The sequence below is a fragment of the Lepisma saccharinum genome, chromosome 8 (genome assembly GCF_977018435.1).
Source record: "Lepisma saccharinum chromosome 8, izLepSacc3.1, whole genome shotgun sequence".
Lineage (NCBI taxonomy): Eukaryota > Metazoa > Arthropoda > Insecta > Zygentoma > Lepismatidae > Lepisma > Lepisma saccharinum.
This window is the reverse complement of record NC_139236.1, coordinates 83,270,053-83,289,638: the sequence shown is the minus strand read 5'-3', so window position 1 is coordinate 83,289,638 and position 19,586 is coordinate 83,270,053. Positions and strand designations below refer to the sequence as shown.

The window sequence follows — 19,586 nt, the reverse complement described above, 5'->3', positions numbered from 1 at the left end:
ATTTCAAGGTCTTGTTCTAGTGAGTTGAGTATTGCAACAAGTGTATACTACATACTATCCACACGACCGCAATACAATGTTCAGAAATTAATATTGATATGTATGTGGGAAATAGGATTCCTACACGTTGAAGGTTGTACTCATCCTCCGAACAATTTTCAAAAAACAAATCCACAAACCATCTTTTGAATATGTACTTGAAATGTTGACAATCTGGATTCAGTTGTAACAATCAGTTTCATCTTCAACAATACCACACAGAATAAACCATGGAAGTTGTAATATTTATTAACGGGAACGGAAATACTTCAGGAAATTACAGGTGAATGCATAATGCTTGAGAAAGGCTGCAAGTAGATAAAGGAAAAAAGCAAAGAAAATGTATGTGGAAAACTTTTCTTGCAAGTGATAAACAAGAGACAACAGGTTATCCATTAGAAGCAGGGAATAATAGTATAATGCACCATGAATCCCAGTGATTTTGTAAGGAGGCGTGTAACTGTAAGTACTTTATGGGTCAGTGCTAATTATTACTACTATATTTTACATCAGACATTTCTTGAGTACCCTACTAAGTGGAGGTTATAGCTTCTTCCAGTTCACTTGGACATGGTACCGATCAGGGGCATGTATTAATAGCAGATACCAACTGATGAACATGTGTACAGTCACGGACACTGCCAGGTTGTAATGAATGCATTGACTTTCAATGGAATTGTTACAACCCAGCAATGTCCATGACTGTACATAATATATCTATCAATTTCAAAACATTTCACAATTTTTCATTAAATTTACTTACAATTAACCTTTTGTGAAAATTCCAGGTTTCATGAGAGATTATGCTGGTCGTTCAGGACGTGAGTAATAATTATAACAATAAAGTTTTAAGACACATTCTAATCATTTGGTAACGCAAGCGCAAATATTCAACTGGAATAGTACACCAACTTTTGATACCACACAAATCATTATGTGTTTATATTTAATTGTATAGTTCAATAATAAAAAAATCTTAATTTCTTAGTGATAAATTTTGCAGTGTATGTATAAGATTTCAATACATTGAAAATCTTTATAATAATGAAGTTAGTGGTGTAAATGATACAGATCAAAATTATTTGTGTTACATATTATATTTTCAATAGTGTTCAGTATATTTGATCTATAAATTTTTCTACCAAGTTCTTCCAATTGCTAGTCACATATATTTTTTTGGCATTATTATTATTAATAACGTGCTATTGGCATTAGTAGACATATCAGTCTGTGAAACCACACCTGTGAAGATGGTTTATGACATATAATGGTAAAAAATTTACTTAAATTTCCCTTATAAAATGCACATAAAATCTACAAATCCTCTTAAAGGCAAATGATTATTATACATAGAGAAATTATTAAATTTGTGATTAAATTTAATTCTGTATGTGCAAAAGTCTTTAGTTGACAACACAAATATTTTACATTATTTGACATAGAAAATACTGTGTCTGAGTGACAGACATTACTATGAAGAAATAACATAGATTGTACGAGGGTCACTATTTATATTTTGAGCCTAACAATGAAAAAACAGGAATTTGGCATTGAAAACTGCTTTATTGTTTTTCGAAGTATTCTCCTTTATGGTCAATACACTTTTGCATTCGTTCGAACCATTTGTCAAAGCAGTTTTTCCAGTCTTCTTGAGACACCTCCATAATATGGTTTTTGAACGCATCAACGGCGTCTTCTGCCGACGAAAATCGTTGTCCACGCAATTTATTCTTGACATTCGGGAACAAGAAGAAGTCATTGGGTGCCAAATCAGGACTGTACGGCAGATGACCCATCAATTCGATTTTTTGACTGTTTATAAAGTCGGTTGTTAGACGAGATGTGTGACAGCTGGCATTGTCTTGATGAAGAATGATCCGACGGCGTTTGTTTGTTTTCCGTATTTCACCGAAGACCTCTGGCAAACAAATTGTTGTGTACCATTCAGAGTTGACCGTTCTACGTTCCTCTAAAGGCACAGTTGCCACATGACCAGTTTTCCCGAAAAAAACAGGCGACCATTTGTTTCGATGTGCTTCGAGCGCGAACAACTTTTGTTGGATTGGGTTCATCTTGAAACACCCATACAGTCGACTGCTGTTTACGTTCCGGCTCATATGCATATATCCATGATTCGTCACCTGTTACAATCTTATATACGTCTTTTGAAGCACCACGATTGTATTTATTGAGCATTTGTTTGCACCAATTGACGCGAGCGTCTTTTTGAGTTTTTGTCAAATTGTGTGGGATCCAACGAGAACATACCTTTCTCACAGCTAAATGATCATGTAATATTTTATATATACTGGTGGAACTAATGCCTATGGTTGCCTCAATCTCACAGTATGTCACATGACGATCTTGCAGTACTAGGTTTTGAACAGCATTAATGTTTTCTTGAACAACAACTGATTTTGGACGACCTTCGCGAATCTCGTCGGTGAGCAAATGGCGGCCATGATTAAATTCGTTATACCAGCGTTTCACATTGGCAAAGGATGGGGCTTCATCGCCAAATGTGGAAGTAAGTTGATCGATGCACTCTTGTCTTGATAATCCACGTCGAAAATCGTAAAAAATCATCGCACAAAAATGTTCACGAGTTAATTCCATTTTATTGTTCTCGCGCAATCTCCAAGGCAACATAAACAACACAAATGAAGCTATTGCCAAAACATTTGAAGTACGTTATGGTCAATAATGCCAGACGATTCCATGCAAACGTCAAATTGCACCTAACTTCAATCAGTGTTGCCAAGGCTCAAAATATAAATAGTGACCCTCGTAGAAGGTTCACAGCAGATATCTGCAACAAACTCCCAACTAGAAATGCTGAAGAAAATGAGACAGTAGTGACACCAACAAACAAAAAATGACAAAATACCACACCAAACATATATCCTTAATCTGGGATACAGATTTGTTGGTTAAGGATATAATGTTATAACAGGATATAATTGTGAATAATTTGATGAATATAGATCTCAACAATGTAACAACTTGTTTAAATAATAGTTTCTGCAACACAGACACATACACAGAAAATATAAATCTGATATAATATTAAAATGAACTACATATTTTTTGATTCACTGTGTATTACAAATGTAAATACACAATTGGAATAGTATAGGAACCTTACATTTATTAAAAATGTTATAAATTATGCAATAATCTTATACATAAAAGTTACATATGCATTGGCGTCCATAGATGTTTTTGTTCCAACAATACAATGATTACATTCTAACAAATAGTTTTGTTGAAAATTAATCTGTGGGTCTGGAGATATCAGATAATATAACTAATTTTTAAGTATGAGGGAGTCGAGTACCTATAAATCTCATATTCCAGTAACAAAAATTTCAGATGTCAGTTTTAGACTGTTACATTGGACAGAGATTTTAAAACATGCACTTGTAATGGAAGAAGAAACTGATATCTTATTATCTTTTATTCATGCTTTGCTGTCCTATAATTTATTCATTAATAATAGTTTTTTAAATATCGAGTATAAATTATCAAAAGGAATATTCTCTGTATTGTTTCTCTTCATAATGTATTTTCTGTTTGAATTAACACATATTTTTTCAGTGAAATATCACAAATTTCACTTTTACTCAGTTTATAGATGCAATGAAGCACTGTAGTTTCATATATATAGTTATATGACACAAGTATAATAAAAACATGAATGTGTCTGTTAAATAGTTCTATTTTAAAAGTACAATATGTAAACTATATATTATATACTAATAAAAACTTAATAATATTATATGGCATTTATATAAATTTTCTTTATAATAAATTTGCCATTTTTCTTTATGTAAACCCTTATTTTTAATATATTTTTAAATATAAAAATGGACGCCCATGCATCAGCTTAATTGCATTTACATGCACATTTTTTTTATCTGCAAGTGCCATGCATCCAGTTTAATGGAAGCTTTCTATAAAGAATGGCTGTGTTACATTGAAATGTACAAGAATAATACTAAAAGTTGTAAATTCTGTGCAAAAATGATTACTCGTCTTTATTGGCTTTTCTGTTTAAACTTGAAATTTGCTAAGTAGGATAAGAATAATATAATTCGTGCGATATTTCATCGAGCATGGCCATATCAACGATATACATCTGAAGAATGGGACATTTGTTTGTTTTGCGTTTGTTTTTGCTGGGCAGGAAGCATTTTATGCAAAAGGTAAGATATACATGTTTATCAAGTTTAACTTTTATTTATGAAAAGAAATTTGTATTAAATAATTCATTGATTTCATGTTTACAAGGGCATTTGAAATATTGTAATAACTTTCCTAGAGACAAAGCTAAAATAATAATAATAAATTCTAACTTCAATATAGAAATTATTTAATTCCTATTTAATTTAATTTGTTACGTCACTCAACCATATATTTTTAAGGTTTCAGAACAAGATATATTAATACCAACACACAATTTACAGAACACTGAGAGTTATTGAGAAATAAAAAATAAATATTTTTTCTGTATATTTAGAAACATATTTAAATGTTCACGTAGGTTCACTATATCATACTTAATTTCACCTTCATTCCTTTCCAGGAGCAAATGTCTTGCCAATAGAAAATTAACTACAACAGTATTCTATATCATTGTACAGTAGCCAATCAGAAAGCTTCCTACAACAGTGGCTTCGTGGCACTTGTAGGAGAAAAGACGTGATAGCTCAAAATTCCCATTAGAGAAAGAAATTATTATTTTGAATCAAAAAGTGCAAAAATTACATCAACACACAATTTAGAATTTTTATATCCATGATAGGTCTGTAACACAAGATTTTATAAAAATGAAATAATTTTTCTTATTTTTTCAAAAAAACATCATAAATAACTTGCTAATAAAATCATATATACTTTATAAAAATAATTTTCTTCTTTAGGAATTGCAACAAGTTAACCCAAATAAATTTGTTTAATGAATTTGAGGAAATGAATTAAATTTATTTGGTGATGACATTACCAAACAAAAGACACCAAAATAACAATGAATTGTCATTGTCTCAAGACACAATTGACATTCATCAGAATTCAAGCTTTCTGTCTAGTCTGCTTTTAACTTCAGATTTAAATGAATGTGTTCAGACATGTGCATATTAACTACATTCAATTATGTCATTCCAAACATTTTTACTCCTCCATTCTACATTGTCATTATGTGATTTACAATTTATGAGATTTAAAAAAATGATAAAAAAATATCTTGTTCTGTAAACCACAAGCAATCGTGATCAAATTTAGAAAAAAAAAGTATGATTGTAATTTCTAATTGCATGCATGCAAAAATGAGTAGTATCAGAGTACAATTTTGAAAATGCAAGGGAAATAATGTTTCAATAATAATGATTTTGAATGCTTTCAGGGAATGATACATTGCCTACAAATGGCTCCAAAGGTATGCAGATATTAAACTTAAATGTTACATAAAACTTTGTGGTGGAAATTTTCATTGTTAGGAAATTGTTTTTTTATATAATACAGGGTGTGGCATAAAGATTTTTTTTTGTTTGTTTTTAGTTGGGAGAGTTTCTGTATTGTTGTCATTTGCATCACCAATGTATGCTATTTACAGACACAGATTGCTGGAGCGGAGCTCAATGTGCTTTAGCTGTTGCACTTAAAAAAAAACATTTCTAGGCCACACCCTTTATTTTAATATATATATTCTAAATTTTCTAAACTATACATTAATTAGTCGGAATGAATTAATATTGACATTTATCTAGTAATGGATGATATGATTATTTGATGTAAAACCAGAGTTTTTTGGTTCAAATAATTATATGCTGTATGTGATTGCTTTTCCATAATTTCAATATGCATTCCTATTGCCATTGCTGCATTTAACAGAATAAATGCCAACAAAATATAAGTTCAGCTGCTTTTTACAGATGAGTTACTTTATTAAAAACAAGTATATTATGTGGAGTAACAACAACAAATAAGGCAAATTACATACATTTTATATAGTAGCATATTTGTTACACAATGTGCTATTTACAAAGCAACTCTTAGTTAATTTCCTTTAATAAATTTGCTGCTGTGTACAGTTGGGACAGAATAGGTAACTATGTGATTTTTGCTCTATTACTTTGTTCGTAATGTTTGCAATTATAAGCATTAAACACATTAATAAGTAGAGCTAGGAATTTTAGGTGCTGCACCTTAAATTTTTTTGTGTGAAAATGGGTAAAAAAGTGACTCATCCCCAAAATAAGCATGTATTGAACTCTACTGATGGTGTTTCGGTTGCACCTTTTTGCACCTTTTTCACAATCTCAGAACCTTTTCCACCTTTTTCACAATCTCAGAACCTTTTGCACCTTTTCACCCTTTTTGCATCTTTATCATTTTTTTTAAATACAACTCGTGCGCTGTTTAACCCCACCCACATTCGAGGCACGGCTTCTTGGCATGCGATTCTTGTTTACCGCACAATAATGAATCAGCTTTCTTCAGTTCTTGGATGTTAATGTAGTAAGCGCCCGGACTTGAAACAGTGCCAACAATGATGCGTTACAATTGCTAGAAGTTGTGCTCTTTTTGTCCTATGCTGTATTGTTTACAAATTGTTTGTAGGAAAGCTGTTTTGTTTTTGTTTCCTTCTCCCGTCTCAGCCAGCAAGATAACTGCAGTCTGTGATCGACTGATCGATGAAACAGATTTGCTTGTTCACCATGCCAAAACATAAAGTAAATGTTGGGAAACTGCAGGACATTGTTAAACAGTTTAGTGGTGACGGCATTCCGAGTGATGGATCGTTCTGAGGTGTGATGTGAGTGATATTTCTATTGCTGTTGATGACAAACACCAACGCACTCGGGTTGTGCAGCATCTACAAAGTGGGAAGCACGTCAGGAATAAAGAACTACGAGATGGTAAAGATGGGAAGCGACAGCAATTCATTGGTGAGGTGCTTGCATCTTCGAGTTCCAGAAATACAAATGAATTTTTCAGTGAGACAGCAAGGACATTTATAGTGTGTGGAATACCTCTTTCGAAACTTAACAATCCTGTCATGAAATCATATTTGCAAAAATATACTGTATCCTAACTTAAACCATGTGATCCGCATTGTTCATGATTGCATTGAGTTTGTGAAGCTCTTAAAGATGAATATACATATGTGAACGAATTTGTTTCTAGCATTAAGAAAATACTAAAAAAGGCTCCTTCTAGAATACAGAAGTACAGTAGAGCGTCGATTATCCGAAGTAATTGGGGGACATGGGTGTTCGGAAAACTGGTTTGTTCGGATAAACGAACTGTACATGTTTATTTGCCAAAAAGAAGTACTGTACAGTAAATTTATTCATAAAAACAGGCATCTCTTTAAGTATTACAAAGTAACGTACAAAGGCAACTTTAGTAGGAATATATAGTATGTGGTACAGTTTATTAAACAAAAATATGTACATATTACATACGCATTTTGCATGAACAATACACACAGTACACAAAATTAACGTTTAAAAAAATCCTTTATTTTGGTCTGTCTAAGCAAGCCTACACGCTTACGAGCAGCTAAGTCACGTACTTTTTTCATTACAGATATCTGAAAGTGAGCGAGTACACAGTTCGGTTAAGCGGTCGTTCGGTTGACCGACGTTCGGATAATCGACGCTCTACTGTACGTATAAATTACGAAACTTCCACTACCACCCTCTTCCATCCTCACTAGATAGGGTACATGATTAAAAGCTGCAGTGTTTATTTGCAATCATTTCCATACAATATCGAAAAATTTAGATGCTATGCCTAGTGATTCCTCAGCTGTAGAAAAAGCCAAAAAACTTGCACTTAAACAGGAATTGCAACACGAGCTCTATATTGTACATGGCTTGTCTTTCCTTACTACTGCAATCACAAAACTGGAGGAGCAGTGTCCTGAAAAGGAAGCACAATGGGCTGTTTTGATGGATGTGCAACGAGAGCTGCAAGGGGTCGGGAAAGAGAAGTTAGAACAAAGTTTAGCCAAAAACCCTGATTTTCAAGAAGTCGCAACCAACAAGGATGTGGATTACCAGTTGAAAACAAAATAAGCACCACTTGTAACTGCCTAGTGGCCGCCGATGTAGCCTCACTCAGAAGAACATAGAAATTTTGAATGTAATCTATTTAAACAGTTTTCTAGATGACTAATTCTAAGCAAGTAAGAAGAAGCATGTTTTCCTTTATGTCGCTTTCTAATGTATCACAGAATTGCTTTTGCTTAGTTAGGCTATATTAAACTATTTAAAACCAGAAAATGCTCTGTGTGTTTATCCAGACAAGTTGAATCATATATGTATGCACTGCTCACAATAAATTTTACATCTGAAAATTAGCACCTATTTTAGCACCTTTTTTGTACAAAAATTGGCACCTTTTTTGCACCTTTATTGGCAAATTTTCGCACCTAAAATTCCTAGCTCTGTTAATAAGTAATTAAATTTTAATAAATATACTAAAGTGCAAATTGTTGCATTTGATACTCTATATTTAAAAAAAACAAAAAAATTAATCATGTTATCTTTTATTTCAACAGATTCTACAAAATCGGGTCAAACAAGCAAAAGTAGTGGTCAACCTGAAGGAGGTCTTAAAATAGAAAAAAATGCAACTGATATTAAAGTAACTAAAGTGTTGGGTGGAAATAATTCCATTGTGGGGACTACTGTTATACAGGAAAGTAAGGACCCAAGAACTGGATCAGAGGCAATACAAGTAGCGAGCGCATCACATAGTAAAGACTCAAATGATGCTAGTTCTATGGTAGCCACAGGAAATATTTCTGGTTTACAAAAGATTAAATCAAAACTAAATGCACTGACATCTATTTTCACTGCATTTCCAAGTGTCGCCCTTAGACAAGGACCAGAAGAAGATGCTGAGACACTTGCACCAAATAATGGTTATGCACCTCCTGTGGCTAATGATGCAAGTCCTGGTGGAGTATCACGCCAAGGGGCATTAGATCAGTCTGGAGGTGCTGGTCATTTGAGTCAACCTGGTGTTGGACATTTGAGTCGACCCAGTGCTGGTTATTTGGGCCAACCCAGTGCTGGTTATTTGAACCAACCCAGTGTTGGTTATTTGGGTCAACCTACTACTGGTCTTTTGAGCCAACCTGGTGCTGGTTACTTGGGCCAACCTGGTGCTGGTTACTTGGGCCAACCTGGTGCTGGTTACTTGGGCCAACCCATTGCTGGTTATCTGGGTCAACCCAGTGCTGGTTATCTGGGTCAACCTGGTGCTGGTTATCTGGGTCAACCTGCTGCAAGCCAATTGAGTCAACATGGAAATTTTGCCCCTTCAAGGGAATATCCACAAGGTGTGGTACCAAGTAGTGGAATGGTGACCAAGTATAACCGAGAATTGGGAGGACATCCTAACAACCAACCTTACTATCTCCAAGGTTCTCAAATAGGATCAGCACCTGTGGTTTATGGTGGAAGACAACAGGGCACATATTATCCAAGAGCCAGCATAGAAGATATGGGAGCAAGTGCTAGATCTAGTTCAACCAATGCCACAAAGAAACCTCAAGATAAAGGTGCACATCCTACCAACAGTTCATCAACAACTAATGCTGTTTCAATTGAACACAGCGTGGAAAAGAAAGCAGATGCTGACGGTTCCACTGGTGACCAAGAGAAGAAAGACAATGGCAACCCTCCACCTACAACAACCAATGGGAATGTAAATAGCTCCACTATAAAGCCTGCTGAACCAGCAAAAACAGCTACAAATAAAGAAAACTCAGGTAAGTTAATGTCTTGTGTATTTGTCACTATAGTTGTAGAAATATCTTGTTTTGCTAATTCAGCTATGTTTAAAATGTGATAGGTCTCAAATAGGGCTGAGTCGATATCGGTGCTGATGTATTGCTATTGGCCAATTCCAGTGGTGTCTCACAACACTTTCGTGGACACTAATTATCCTTGAATCTATGAAAAATTCAGTTTCCATTAATTTTTGCCAATATTAGGTGAAAAAAGTGTATTTTGTGATTACATACCACACAATTTAATATTCTGATGTATTTTTTAAAATATTTTAAAGCAAAACTCTGTTAAATTGATGCTTATAATTGGAGTGGAATGTGCTCACCTGCTAATATTAACTAATATTTTGAACAACTTTTAATAAATACAATTTACAAGCATCTGTATTGTTGGGAATCTGCATGGGGTGTAAGTTCAAAGTGGTATCGGCTCATCTCTAGTCTTAAATCATTATCTATAAAACAATACTCACTATAACTCCTATGCTACAACTGAAGAAAAATTATCTGTCAGCTTCATGTCACGTCATGTCAATACATGAAAAGGCTTTTTAGTATAAAACATTATTCCAAGTTGCCACAAATTTAACTTAATGAATAATTGTCATCAATCAGTTCTACAAATTTAAAAGCAGAAAGTCATTATAATAATCATTATGCTTTTTATATTTCTTGATTGCCAGTGCATTATGCTTTTTTAGAGTCGCCAAATAGTAGATGTTGAATTGGATATTAGAATGACTGTTTAAATGTAATGAATCAATCTTTTGTTTTTGGAACTGCAAGACAAATAAAACTGAATGTTTTAGAATAACAAATAAATATATATTTATAAAGTTCCTGTGCTACTAGGGAAATGATACTTTTTACACATACTCAGTATACTAGTAAGGTAAAAAATTGTAGTCCAAAGAATTTCTTATGAAACATTTATTTACGAGAAAGCTTTAACCAATTCATTTCTAATTGTTCTGATTGTTACAGTTTATTCAATTGTGTGAAAATAATTATTGTATATTTATATGACACAATTTTGAGGCATAGAGAGCAAATTTTTTAAAGAAAAATTAAGTTGTGGAATCCACAATATTTTTAAAAGTTTCTTATTCAGAGCAAAATAAATTATCATGAATTAGAAGTTTTATATGTTACCTCTGACACTATGTTATCACTAAAATGCATGGTATACAATCTAGATGTAAAGTATTTTGGAAGTGAATGAAATATCTGCAAGTAAATAACTATCAGTAACATACTGTATTTTAATATTTATAAAATTAAATCATATTCAATATCCAATAAGAACCAACAAAATTATTTCTAATTTCTGCTATTACAGGTAAACAAAGTGATTACATAATGCCAAAATCTTACTCGGGATATGGAAATGTATATGGTGAGTATTTACATATTAATATTTATTTTGAGAAAAGAAAGAGAGTTAATGTTACTTATCATTAGAGGTTTTCAGACATTAATATTACGTAAGTTGTTACATACCCTGTTTTTTCTATGTGCAACATCTTACTATAATTTTATGATACTAGTTTCATAAGGTGGTGAACTGTACATTTTCTATAGTTACGCATAGTACTGTCTGAATGTATGTGTATGTGTGTGGGGGTTAGGTGGTGTGTGTGCCCATGCATGCATCTGTATATTAGGAAAGGGACAGATCAATTGGTAATCTATTGTATTGCAATATAGGTGCATTGGTTTACCAGTTCAACATCAAAATTGCTGATAATTGTATAATTTGAGATTTCTACAAATAGTTTGTAATACTGCGATCTCTGCCGAACGGATTTCTTCATTTTTACAGAAGAAACTACTTACGGAAATGAGTTTCTGTAGCATTCTGAAAGTTCGTGGAGCTATTTTCTTCCATCGTGGAATCTATTAGACATCTTCATGCATTTTTGAAGAAAAATATCCTTGTCATTGTTTCCAACCACGCCGTTGTTTTGCAAGAAGTGAAGGTGAATTGTATCATATTGTTTTACGAACAAAATTTTAACTATGCTTGCCTAACCTAACCCAACCTAACCTAACCTAACCTTACCGGAAATGGTTTTTGGGGCTATCTGTAAATTGTTTTTGGGGCTATCGGTCAATGGTCTGTGGGGCTCTTCTGGTATTTTTCGGTTATGAAGGTTGAAGACACTGCATACACACATGATAGACGACGCGACTCAAGGTGTGCCTGCCATATTATGTGTCACGGAAGCCAAGAAAGGAAGAACAATAATTACTGTTAATGTGAAAAATTGAAATTATTTTCATGAAAAAAGCAAAATGCCACCATAAAGAATCTTCCACAATGCAGAATAGGTAAGTACAAATGTTAAAAATGAGGAAATAAATGAGTGAGAGGGGTTCGGTGGAGATCGCACAGCTACAGTTTCTCCATATTTATATACTACTGTGTTTCTCTTTTCTCAATTATAAATATATTTCTAAATGCATAATTTCTTTATCTAAAGAAAAGTGCATTCTATCATCTACTTATGTACATTAATGAAGAGGATGGACCATTATTTCTTGTCAGGGATTTGACTGACATTAATGTCTGAAATAATTTCTGTAGTAGTCTGAATGATTTCTATTTCAGATTTATCCATCATTTTGAATCCATACTTCTTGTTAGCAGCACTATAGTAAGAAAACGCTTGCACCTTTTTGTACATTACTCATGGTAAACAAGAACAGATATGATGTTTCAATGAAAATTACTGATACTAATTACTAATTTACTGATCTGTTACTGCTTGCCAAAACACCCATAAATATCTTTCATTAATCATTATTGAACAAGTTCTGGTTAAAATCAAAACCCACTTTCTTAGACATTTACTGTATCCAACCATATTATGTGAATTATACTTTATTTTTTTAAAAAAAGTCATAATTTTGCACTCATTTACAGGCTATTTGTAAAAATATTGTATAAGTTAAATCAGCAATTGTACCCCTATGCCAGTATACCTCCATCAGTGATCCCAACACTAAGGATTAGTCTGTCCTTTCTTTGAAATTGTTTTATATAATTCACGAATTGAGATATAACTCCTTTGTTTCCGTTTACAGGTGGTATGGAATGTATGCCTGGCTACCGCTGGGTTGAAGACTGTAACATCTGTAGATGTACTGTTAGAGGAAGGATCTATTGCACAAGATACATATGTTTCTCAAAGAGACGTAAGTATTTCTGAATTTAATGTAAAGATTGGATTCATAAAGCAACTCAACATATTAAAGTACTTCTTGCCAGAGAGTTAATATTTCATTCGAGCAAAAATATTTTCAAAATGTCAAAATCACAATTTTAAAATGCTATAAATTTTGTTAGAAAATTTGTTCATGCAATCTGATGAATTAATGTAATTACATAATGCAATTCTAATATCCTGGTTTTGTGAAGTAAGTTCCAAATATATGGCTTCGTTTTCTAAGATAAAATTGTTTCAGTTACTTGGTTATACACATCCATTAATTAAGGTGGAGAATGAGTATTTATAATGTCATATCAAGTTGGTAGAGTATTGGTTCTTAATATTAATTTTAAGAATTTCAGTTTTTCATTTCAGTATTTTTATTACAATTCCCAAAATTTTAATATTATGTATAATATTCATTTCCAGCTATGAATTTACATGAAATATATAACATACTTCTACAAATTTACAAAGTATGTATTTGCTACTTTTCAGAGGCACACCGAGGTCTCCGACGAAAAATGTTACGAAAGAGTAAGTAGTAATTATTTCCTTACATTACAATTATGTTAGTGGTTTCACACTACATATAATTATATTTTTCATATTAAATGCATCTGCCATGTGCTGGTCATAAAAAGACCGAACATTTGCAATACAAACTTTATTACCACAATTACAACATTACACATGCTTGACCCTTCAAAGTACTTCCCCGTGCTTGCAATGCTGTGCTCACCTCATTTCTGCCAGTGTTTGGACACCACTTCGAGTACATTTTTGTGGATAGCTCTCATCTGTGTTGTCGCATTCTGCTGAATTTCGTCTATGCTTTCAAAACAACGTTCCTTTCAAGGTTTTATTCAAGTGTGGAAAAAGGAAAAAAAAATCTGCTGTTCGAACACTATGGCAAAAGTCCAGTCTTTTTTTGAACAGCGTATGTACATTAAAATATTACGTGTGACAATTAACCAATTATTATTTCATGTTATCGAAAAAGATGTTGTTATATCCATATTAAGAAAATGCTATTTACTTTCAGGTTATAATGATTGGGATTACTCTATCCCTGATCTTTACAGAGGTAAGATGATCTTTCAGTTATTTCAAAATATTTCATTATAATATATTAGAAATAATAATTTATGTCTATGCACAGAAATCTCTGCTTATCAATCTTTCTCCTGTTCATAACATGTTTCAGGTTTACTAGATTTGTATATAAATCTCTATTTCTAAAATTTCTATAGAATTTATAAAAAAATATACATTATGTCACCTGTTTAATACAATGACACTTGTGTGCATTTTAAGCACATATCACTTTATAATTTAATTAAAACTTGCTTTTGGCATTAGAATTTCCAAATATATATATAATTTTATTTTACTGAGACTACGACGATATGTTGAATTATTTAGACATTAAAAACTAATGCAATTATGAGGAGTCAAATAAATTGCTTTATGTACACTTAAATGTTAATGTTGAAAGCAAAAATACATAATTTATTACATACAGATATTTCTTGAAAATTAATTTCATTGTAATGATTATTTTACAGGTATAAGAATGTGAGTTTTACTCCAGATATGAGAAGTGGCGATTCAAATTGTAAGTATTTGTGTAATATATAGCATCAATTGTTTTAGAAAATAATAATGTTATTAGACATTTAGACATAACAATAAATATATTATCATAAAATGTTACAATTGTTTCATTTAAATACTTTTCCCTAGACTTGAGCACCAAATTAGGATTGTAAGTATGATTTATTTGTACAAATATTGTTATAATTTCATAAGTTACACTGTTCGTATTACTTTTATGATACCTAGGTAGTCGTTGATTTTGATGCAACTCAGTAAGTGAATTCAATTATCATTTACTTTCCCTTCATTTCCTTTGTTTTATTAAAGTAAAATAATCAAATTTCCATTGTTTCATACAAATCCTACATTTGTAATCCCAAGAAATATAGGATGTTTTAATTCATACAAATGCATTTAATTGTATGTATGAAATGCATAGAATTTGCGCTTGCGTTAGCATATGAACTATGTATTTCCTGCATATTGAAACATATATATTCAGTTACAATTGTCATTGTGTTACCTGACAATAATAACATACATCTATTTCAATTTTCTTTATGGCAGTACATTACTAACAATCCTGTTTATTATTTTCTTTGTTTAGGTTAAAACACAAGACTTGACAACCTGATGCACAAGAACATGTTTTTGTATAATAAAATCTAAGAAAACTGGAATAAAGTCTTGTAATTTTTGTAAATTGAATAAATGTGTATGGTAATTTTATAACAACTTTTTATTTCTTATTCCTTATTTTAAATCATTCTTCCAACCATAATTCATTGCTTATCTGATAGATGAGTAGGAACTAAATGCAATTTTTGCAGATTTCTTTATATCTGAAGGAAGAATACAAGTGTCACAAGGGAGAAAGTTATAATATTTTATTTGAATATTTTTTAAGCTTTCATCTATGATCATGCCTCTTGTGTCCAATGACTCTTGCAAGATGGTAATTCTAAGGGTGGAGTGAGGAGTGTGTCAAGTTATGCTTGCTCATCAGGCAAGCAACTAATTACGTATGAAGGCATAGTGTACATGCCATCACCTTGTAATCAAGGTGTCCTGGGTTTGATACCTGATACTTGCACAGTGGTTAGAATTCCACTTTAAACTATAGGTCTAGTCCTAATTAGTCTATCTGTACATAAAGTGGAATTGAAACCCAAATCAAACAAAGAAAAAATAATTACATATTAAAAGTACTTTGTAAGAATCAAAATTACAGTATTTCAATCTTAATTTTGCATTTGGTTTCCCAAAGCAATGATATAAATTATTCATAAATTCCCAAAATATTTGTGAAAATTACAGTTGTACAGTGGGATCCATAAGTACTACCAAGCAAATTGTCCATCACCACGTTTACTCCCTCTGTTTTATGCAATGAGAGCTACAAGAACTCACACAAAACACCAATCTGCTTACAACCTCTGAACCAGTATACGTAATAATACAGCCCTTCAAAATAAATAGGATGAAGATAAAAACCAACGAAAATAGTCATGGACAATTTACTAAGCAATACTTATGGGTCCCACAGTACTAGGGATTTAACCTGGGCCTTTGACATGCCATGTCTGTATGGTTTTTCTCTTTGGTTTACTCAGTGAGAGCTTCAAGATCTCAAACAAGCTGCAGACAATCTCTGCACCAGCGTATGTAAAAATCATACCTCAAAAACACACAGGATGCAGGAGAAAAAGTAACGAAAATAGTCGTGGACAAATTGCAAAGTGATACTTGGTCATTCCACTGTACAGATTTATTGTTTCAACTCTATTGGGTTTATTGATATGAACAATGACCTTGTGAAATGAAAAAGCATACACTGTTCATGATATTAACTGGGTATATGATGAATATAAAGATATATGTACGAGAGCAATTTTTCTTATGGCAACACTGTTGGTATATGCTTGTCAGTTGTCGCTGGGACAAAAGACGATCGATCGGGTCTTGTTTAGTCTTGTACTAAGGATCGTGTGTAGGTGTTTGGTGCTGAATAGTTCTGTTGTGTGGCAGTTAGAATACATTAAAGTGAAGTGTGTATATAATACCACCCTGAACAATGTTCACGCATGAAGAACAGCGAATATTCATTACATTTCAGGTTGCATGTGGCATATGACCATGAAGGGGTTATCCTTGCACATAGTGTTCAACAAAGGTGTTACAGTGAATGCAGACTGTTATGTCAGTTACCTTCGTGACCATTTGCACCCTGCTCTTAGGGGCAAATGACCACATATCCTGCAATAAGGGCCCATCATTCTCCATGATAACGCAGGATGTCATACAGCACAAGTGGTGCAGAACATACTGCATCAATGGGGTTGGGAGATGTTGGAGCACCCACCTTATTCTCCTGACATGAGATTACTTTGATTCGTTTGCCAAGATGAAGGTAGCGCTGAGGGGGAAACACTTCACAGAAGTCCTGAGCATCATTTTTGCCACAGGGTAGTCTCCGAGCACACAGGCACGAACAGGAGCTATCAATGGCATCCAATGACTGCCAGATGTTTGGAAACGTGTTCTCGCAGCAGCAGAAGATTACATTGAAGGATTGTAAATGATTCCAGGTATGCATCTTCTTTCATGTCTCTTTTTCATACATGTTGCCACTACAAGAAAAATAGCCCTCGTATTATGTTAATGGTAATAATAAAACTCTACCCTGCATATTGTATGAAGGCATATAAAGGGCGTGGAAGGACACTACACATTCACGATCTCAACCACAATCCCCCATACACAGACATCTTTCTTTACCTCCCAGGATTGCACACAGGTACCCACTGTTGAGAGGCTGGGTGACTTCCAGGGACATTTATGCAGAAATATTATTAAAAAAATTCCCCACTAGAGATCACCCACCCCTGGAACTGGAGCTTGCACATGGCAGTCAAACACCATACCACTTGATCACTATGGTAAATATATTTATTATATTTTGTTTATTTGTCACTTTTATGCTTCAATAGGCAAATCGGTATTGAACTATATTTAAAGTGGGGTCAGCAACACTGCTCAAAGTACCTCCACTGTTGCTTTAACTATTTCTATTTTGTTTATTTAAACATTGCTTTTCGACTTCTCTACATTTTTCCAGAACAATGAGGTTGAATCATTAACAGTGAAAGTAGATAATGGGTTAAACACAATGATACTTAACACAATGTCTTAACTAAGATTGACATTTAGGATCCCTTGCTTTGTAGCATTTTGCCACAGAAGCAAGGATTTTTTCTCAGGGAAAGGGGGGGGGGAGCAGGACTCAGTGGGGAACATAGAATGATTCTATTCCCATAGTAAATAAAATTCCCATGAAACATCCTCCCAATTGGATAATTTGCAGAGACACCCCCCCCCCCACCTTTCCCTAAACCATTCAAAGCATCCTCCCTCCCACAGCCTGGAATTTCCACTCTGAGCCTTGTGTGTTGTGTGTGTTGACATCTTATCATATACAATGATTTTTTCTCACTGATACATGTTCTGTGTCAGTTTGAAAAAAAGAACAAAGAAATTGAGGATGACATTTCATTTTTTCCCAACTGAACAATAATTAATAGATTTGGTTCTTACAGCAGGAAATAATTCAATAAGCAAGTGAACTTCACACAATATATGTTTATACAGCTACAGAATGTTACTGATTTTTGTTTTTGAATTCATCCATTGAGTAACCAATTTTTTAAAAATAAAATTAAGAAAAAGAGAGATTATGCAGAAGTAACAAATGGTTTTCTACAAGTTACTTACTCAGGGCTACCATTCGATATGTGCAATACATGCAACCCCCAAAGAGCCTCATGCTGTGAGGGGCCTCACACTTCTGTAATATACCTAGGTATATAGGCCTACAATGTCACTGAATCGTTTATTCATTAATTTCTTGTGCAAGTGCTACCACATTTGAAGAGAATAAACGAATGGAAACTAAATTAGCAATGTAGCTCCACTTGTAATCAAAGGAAATAAATACGTTAAATGGTATTGATTAATTTAACTACTTACGTGAGTGAGTATGGAGTCTTATTAGGACAACGTTTCGGAGGTCAGACTGCCTCCTTCATCAGGTTCGTGGATGTTTCTACGCACAGAGCATAGTGCCACCTAAAAAAAGTGTTGAATGAGTATTTGGTTAAGGGTTAAGATTAAAATCACTTACATAAACTCTGCCATATTCCAACTTAAAAAGTCTCAGCATGTTAAAAACTATGTAAAAATACTCCACACTTATATTAAAATAACTTAAAAAGGATCCCAAGTGGCCGTTACGAGCCCACGCTGGTTGTGAGGCCTATTCTGGTGAGCAGACCCCACCTCAACTGAAAGGAAAAAGCTACTTCCCCTCCTATAAACCATCCCTCCTTTATCCATTACGTCACCAATCCAAAGTGAATTCATGTTGTTGTTCTCCTGCTTTGATGCCTTCAGAAGTAACATGGAAACCTATTTTAGCATCAGTTTTCACTGCCTTATCCCATTTTTTAAGAAAAGTGATCCATACGTCCTCTAAATTACTGTCGTCTCTGTTGAATTTATTCCTATTTCCCGTGCAAATATATGCTGCTTCATAATTTATTTAATTTATTATTATCTTTCCTAATGACTTTTCTTTTTACAATCTTATATCCACTTTCAATAATATGTTCAGAGAGACCAGTTTTGGGTACTCCCTCCCCAATATCCTTGTCATGCTCGTCCCATCTTATGCGCATGCTTCTTCTGGTCGGTCCTATGTATTCTTTGCCGCATTCGCATTCTATCCTATAGACTCCTTTTTGCTCTTCCAGGATTCCCTGCTCCTTCCCCCTATTTATATTCAGTGAAATGTTTTTCAGTGTTCCGGGGGGCCTTCATACCACATTTTATACCATATTCTCTTAGTTTTCTTCTATTTTCTCCGATAGCTCTTT

The 19,586-nt window shown here is 33.4% G+C and overlaps 1 protein-coding gene across 1 annotated transcript in view; it reads left to right on the top strand.

Moving 5' to 3' along the window:
• LOC145991870 (uncharacterized) overlaps positions 1-14,706 on the top strand; it is a 169,722-nt gene extending 155,016 nt beyond the window's left edge. Inside the window, exons 58-65 of the mRNA XM_083127906.1 lie at positions 828-860; positions 5,441-5,473; positions 8,606-9,823; positions 11,184-11,240; positions 12,932-13,042; positions 13,555-13,593; positions 14,102-14,143; positions 14,625-14,706. Of these exons, the coding sequence (XP_082984032.1) occupies positions 828-860; positions 5,441-5,473; positions 8,606-9,823; positions 11,184-11,240; positions 12,932-13,042; positions 13,555-13,593; positions 14,102-14,143; positions 14,625-14,638 (1,547 nt within the window). The 3' untranslated portion in view covers positions 14,639-14,706. The remainder of the gene's footprint in view (positions 1-827; positions 861-5,440; positions 5,474-8,605; positions 9,824-11,183; positions 11,241-12,931; positions 13,043-13,554; positions 13,594-14,101; positions 14,144-14,624) is intronic.
• Positions 14,707-19,586: the final 4,880 nt, after the last annotated feature.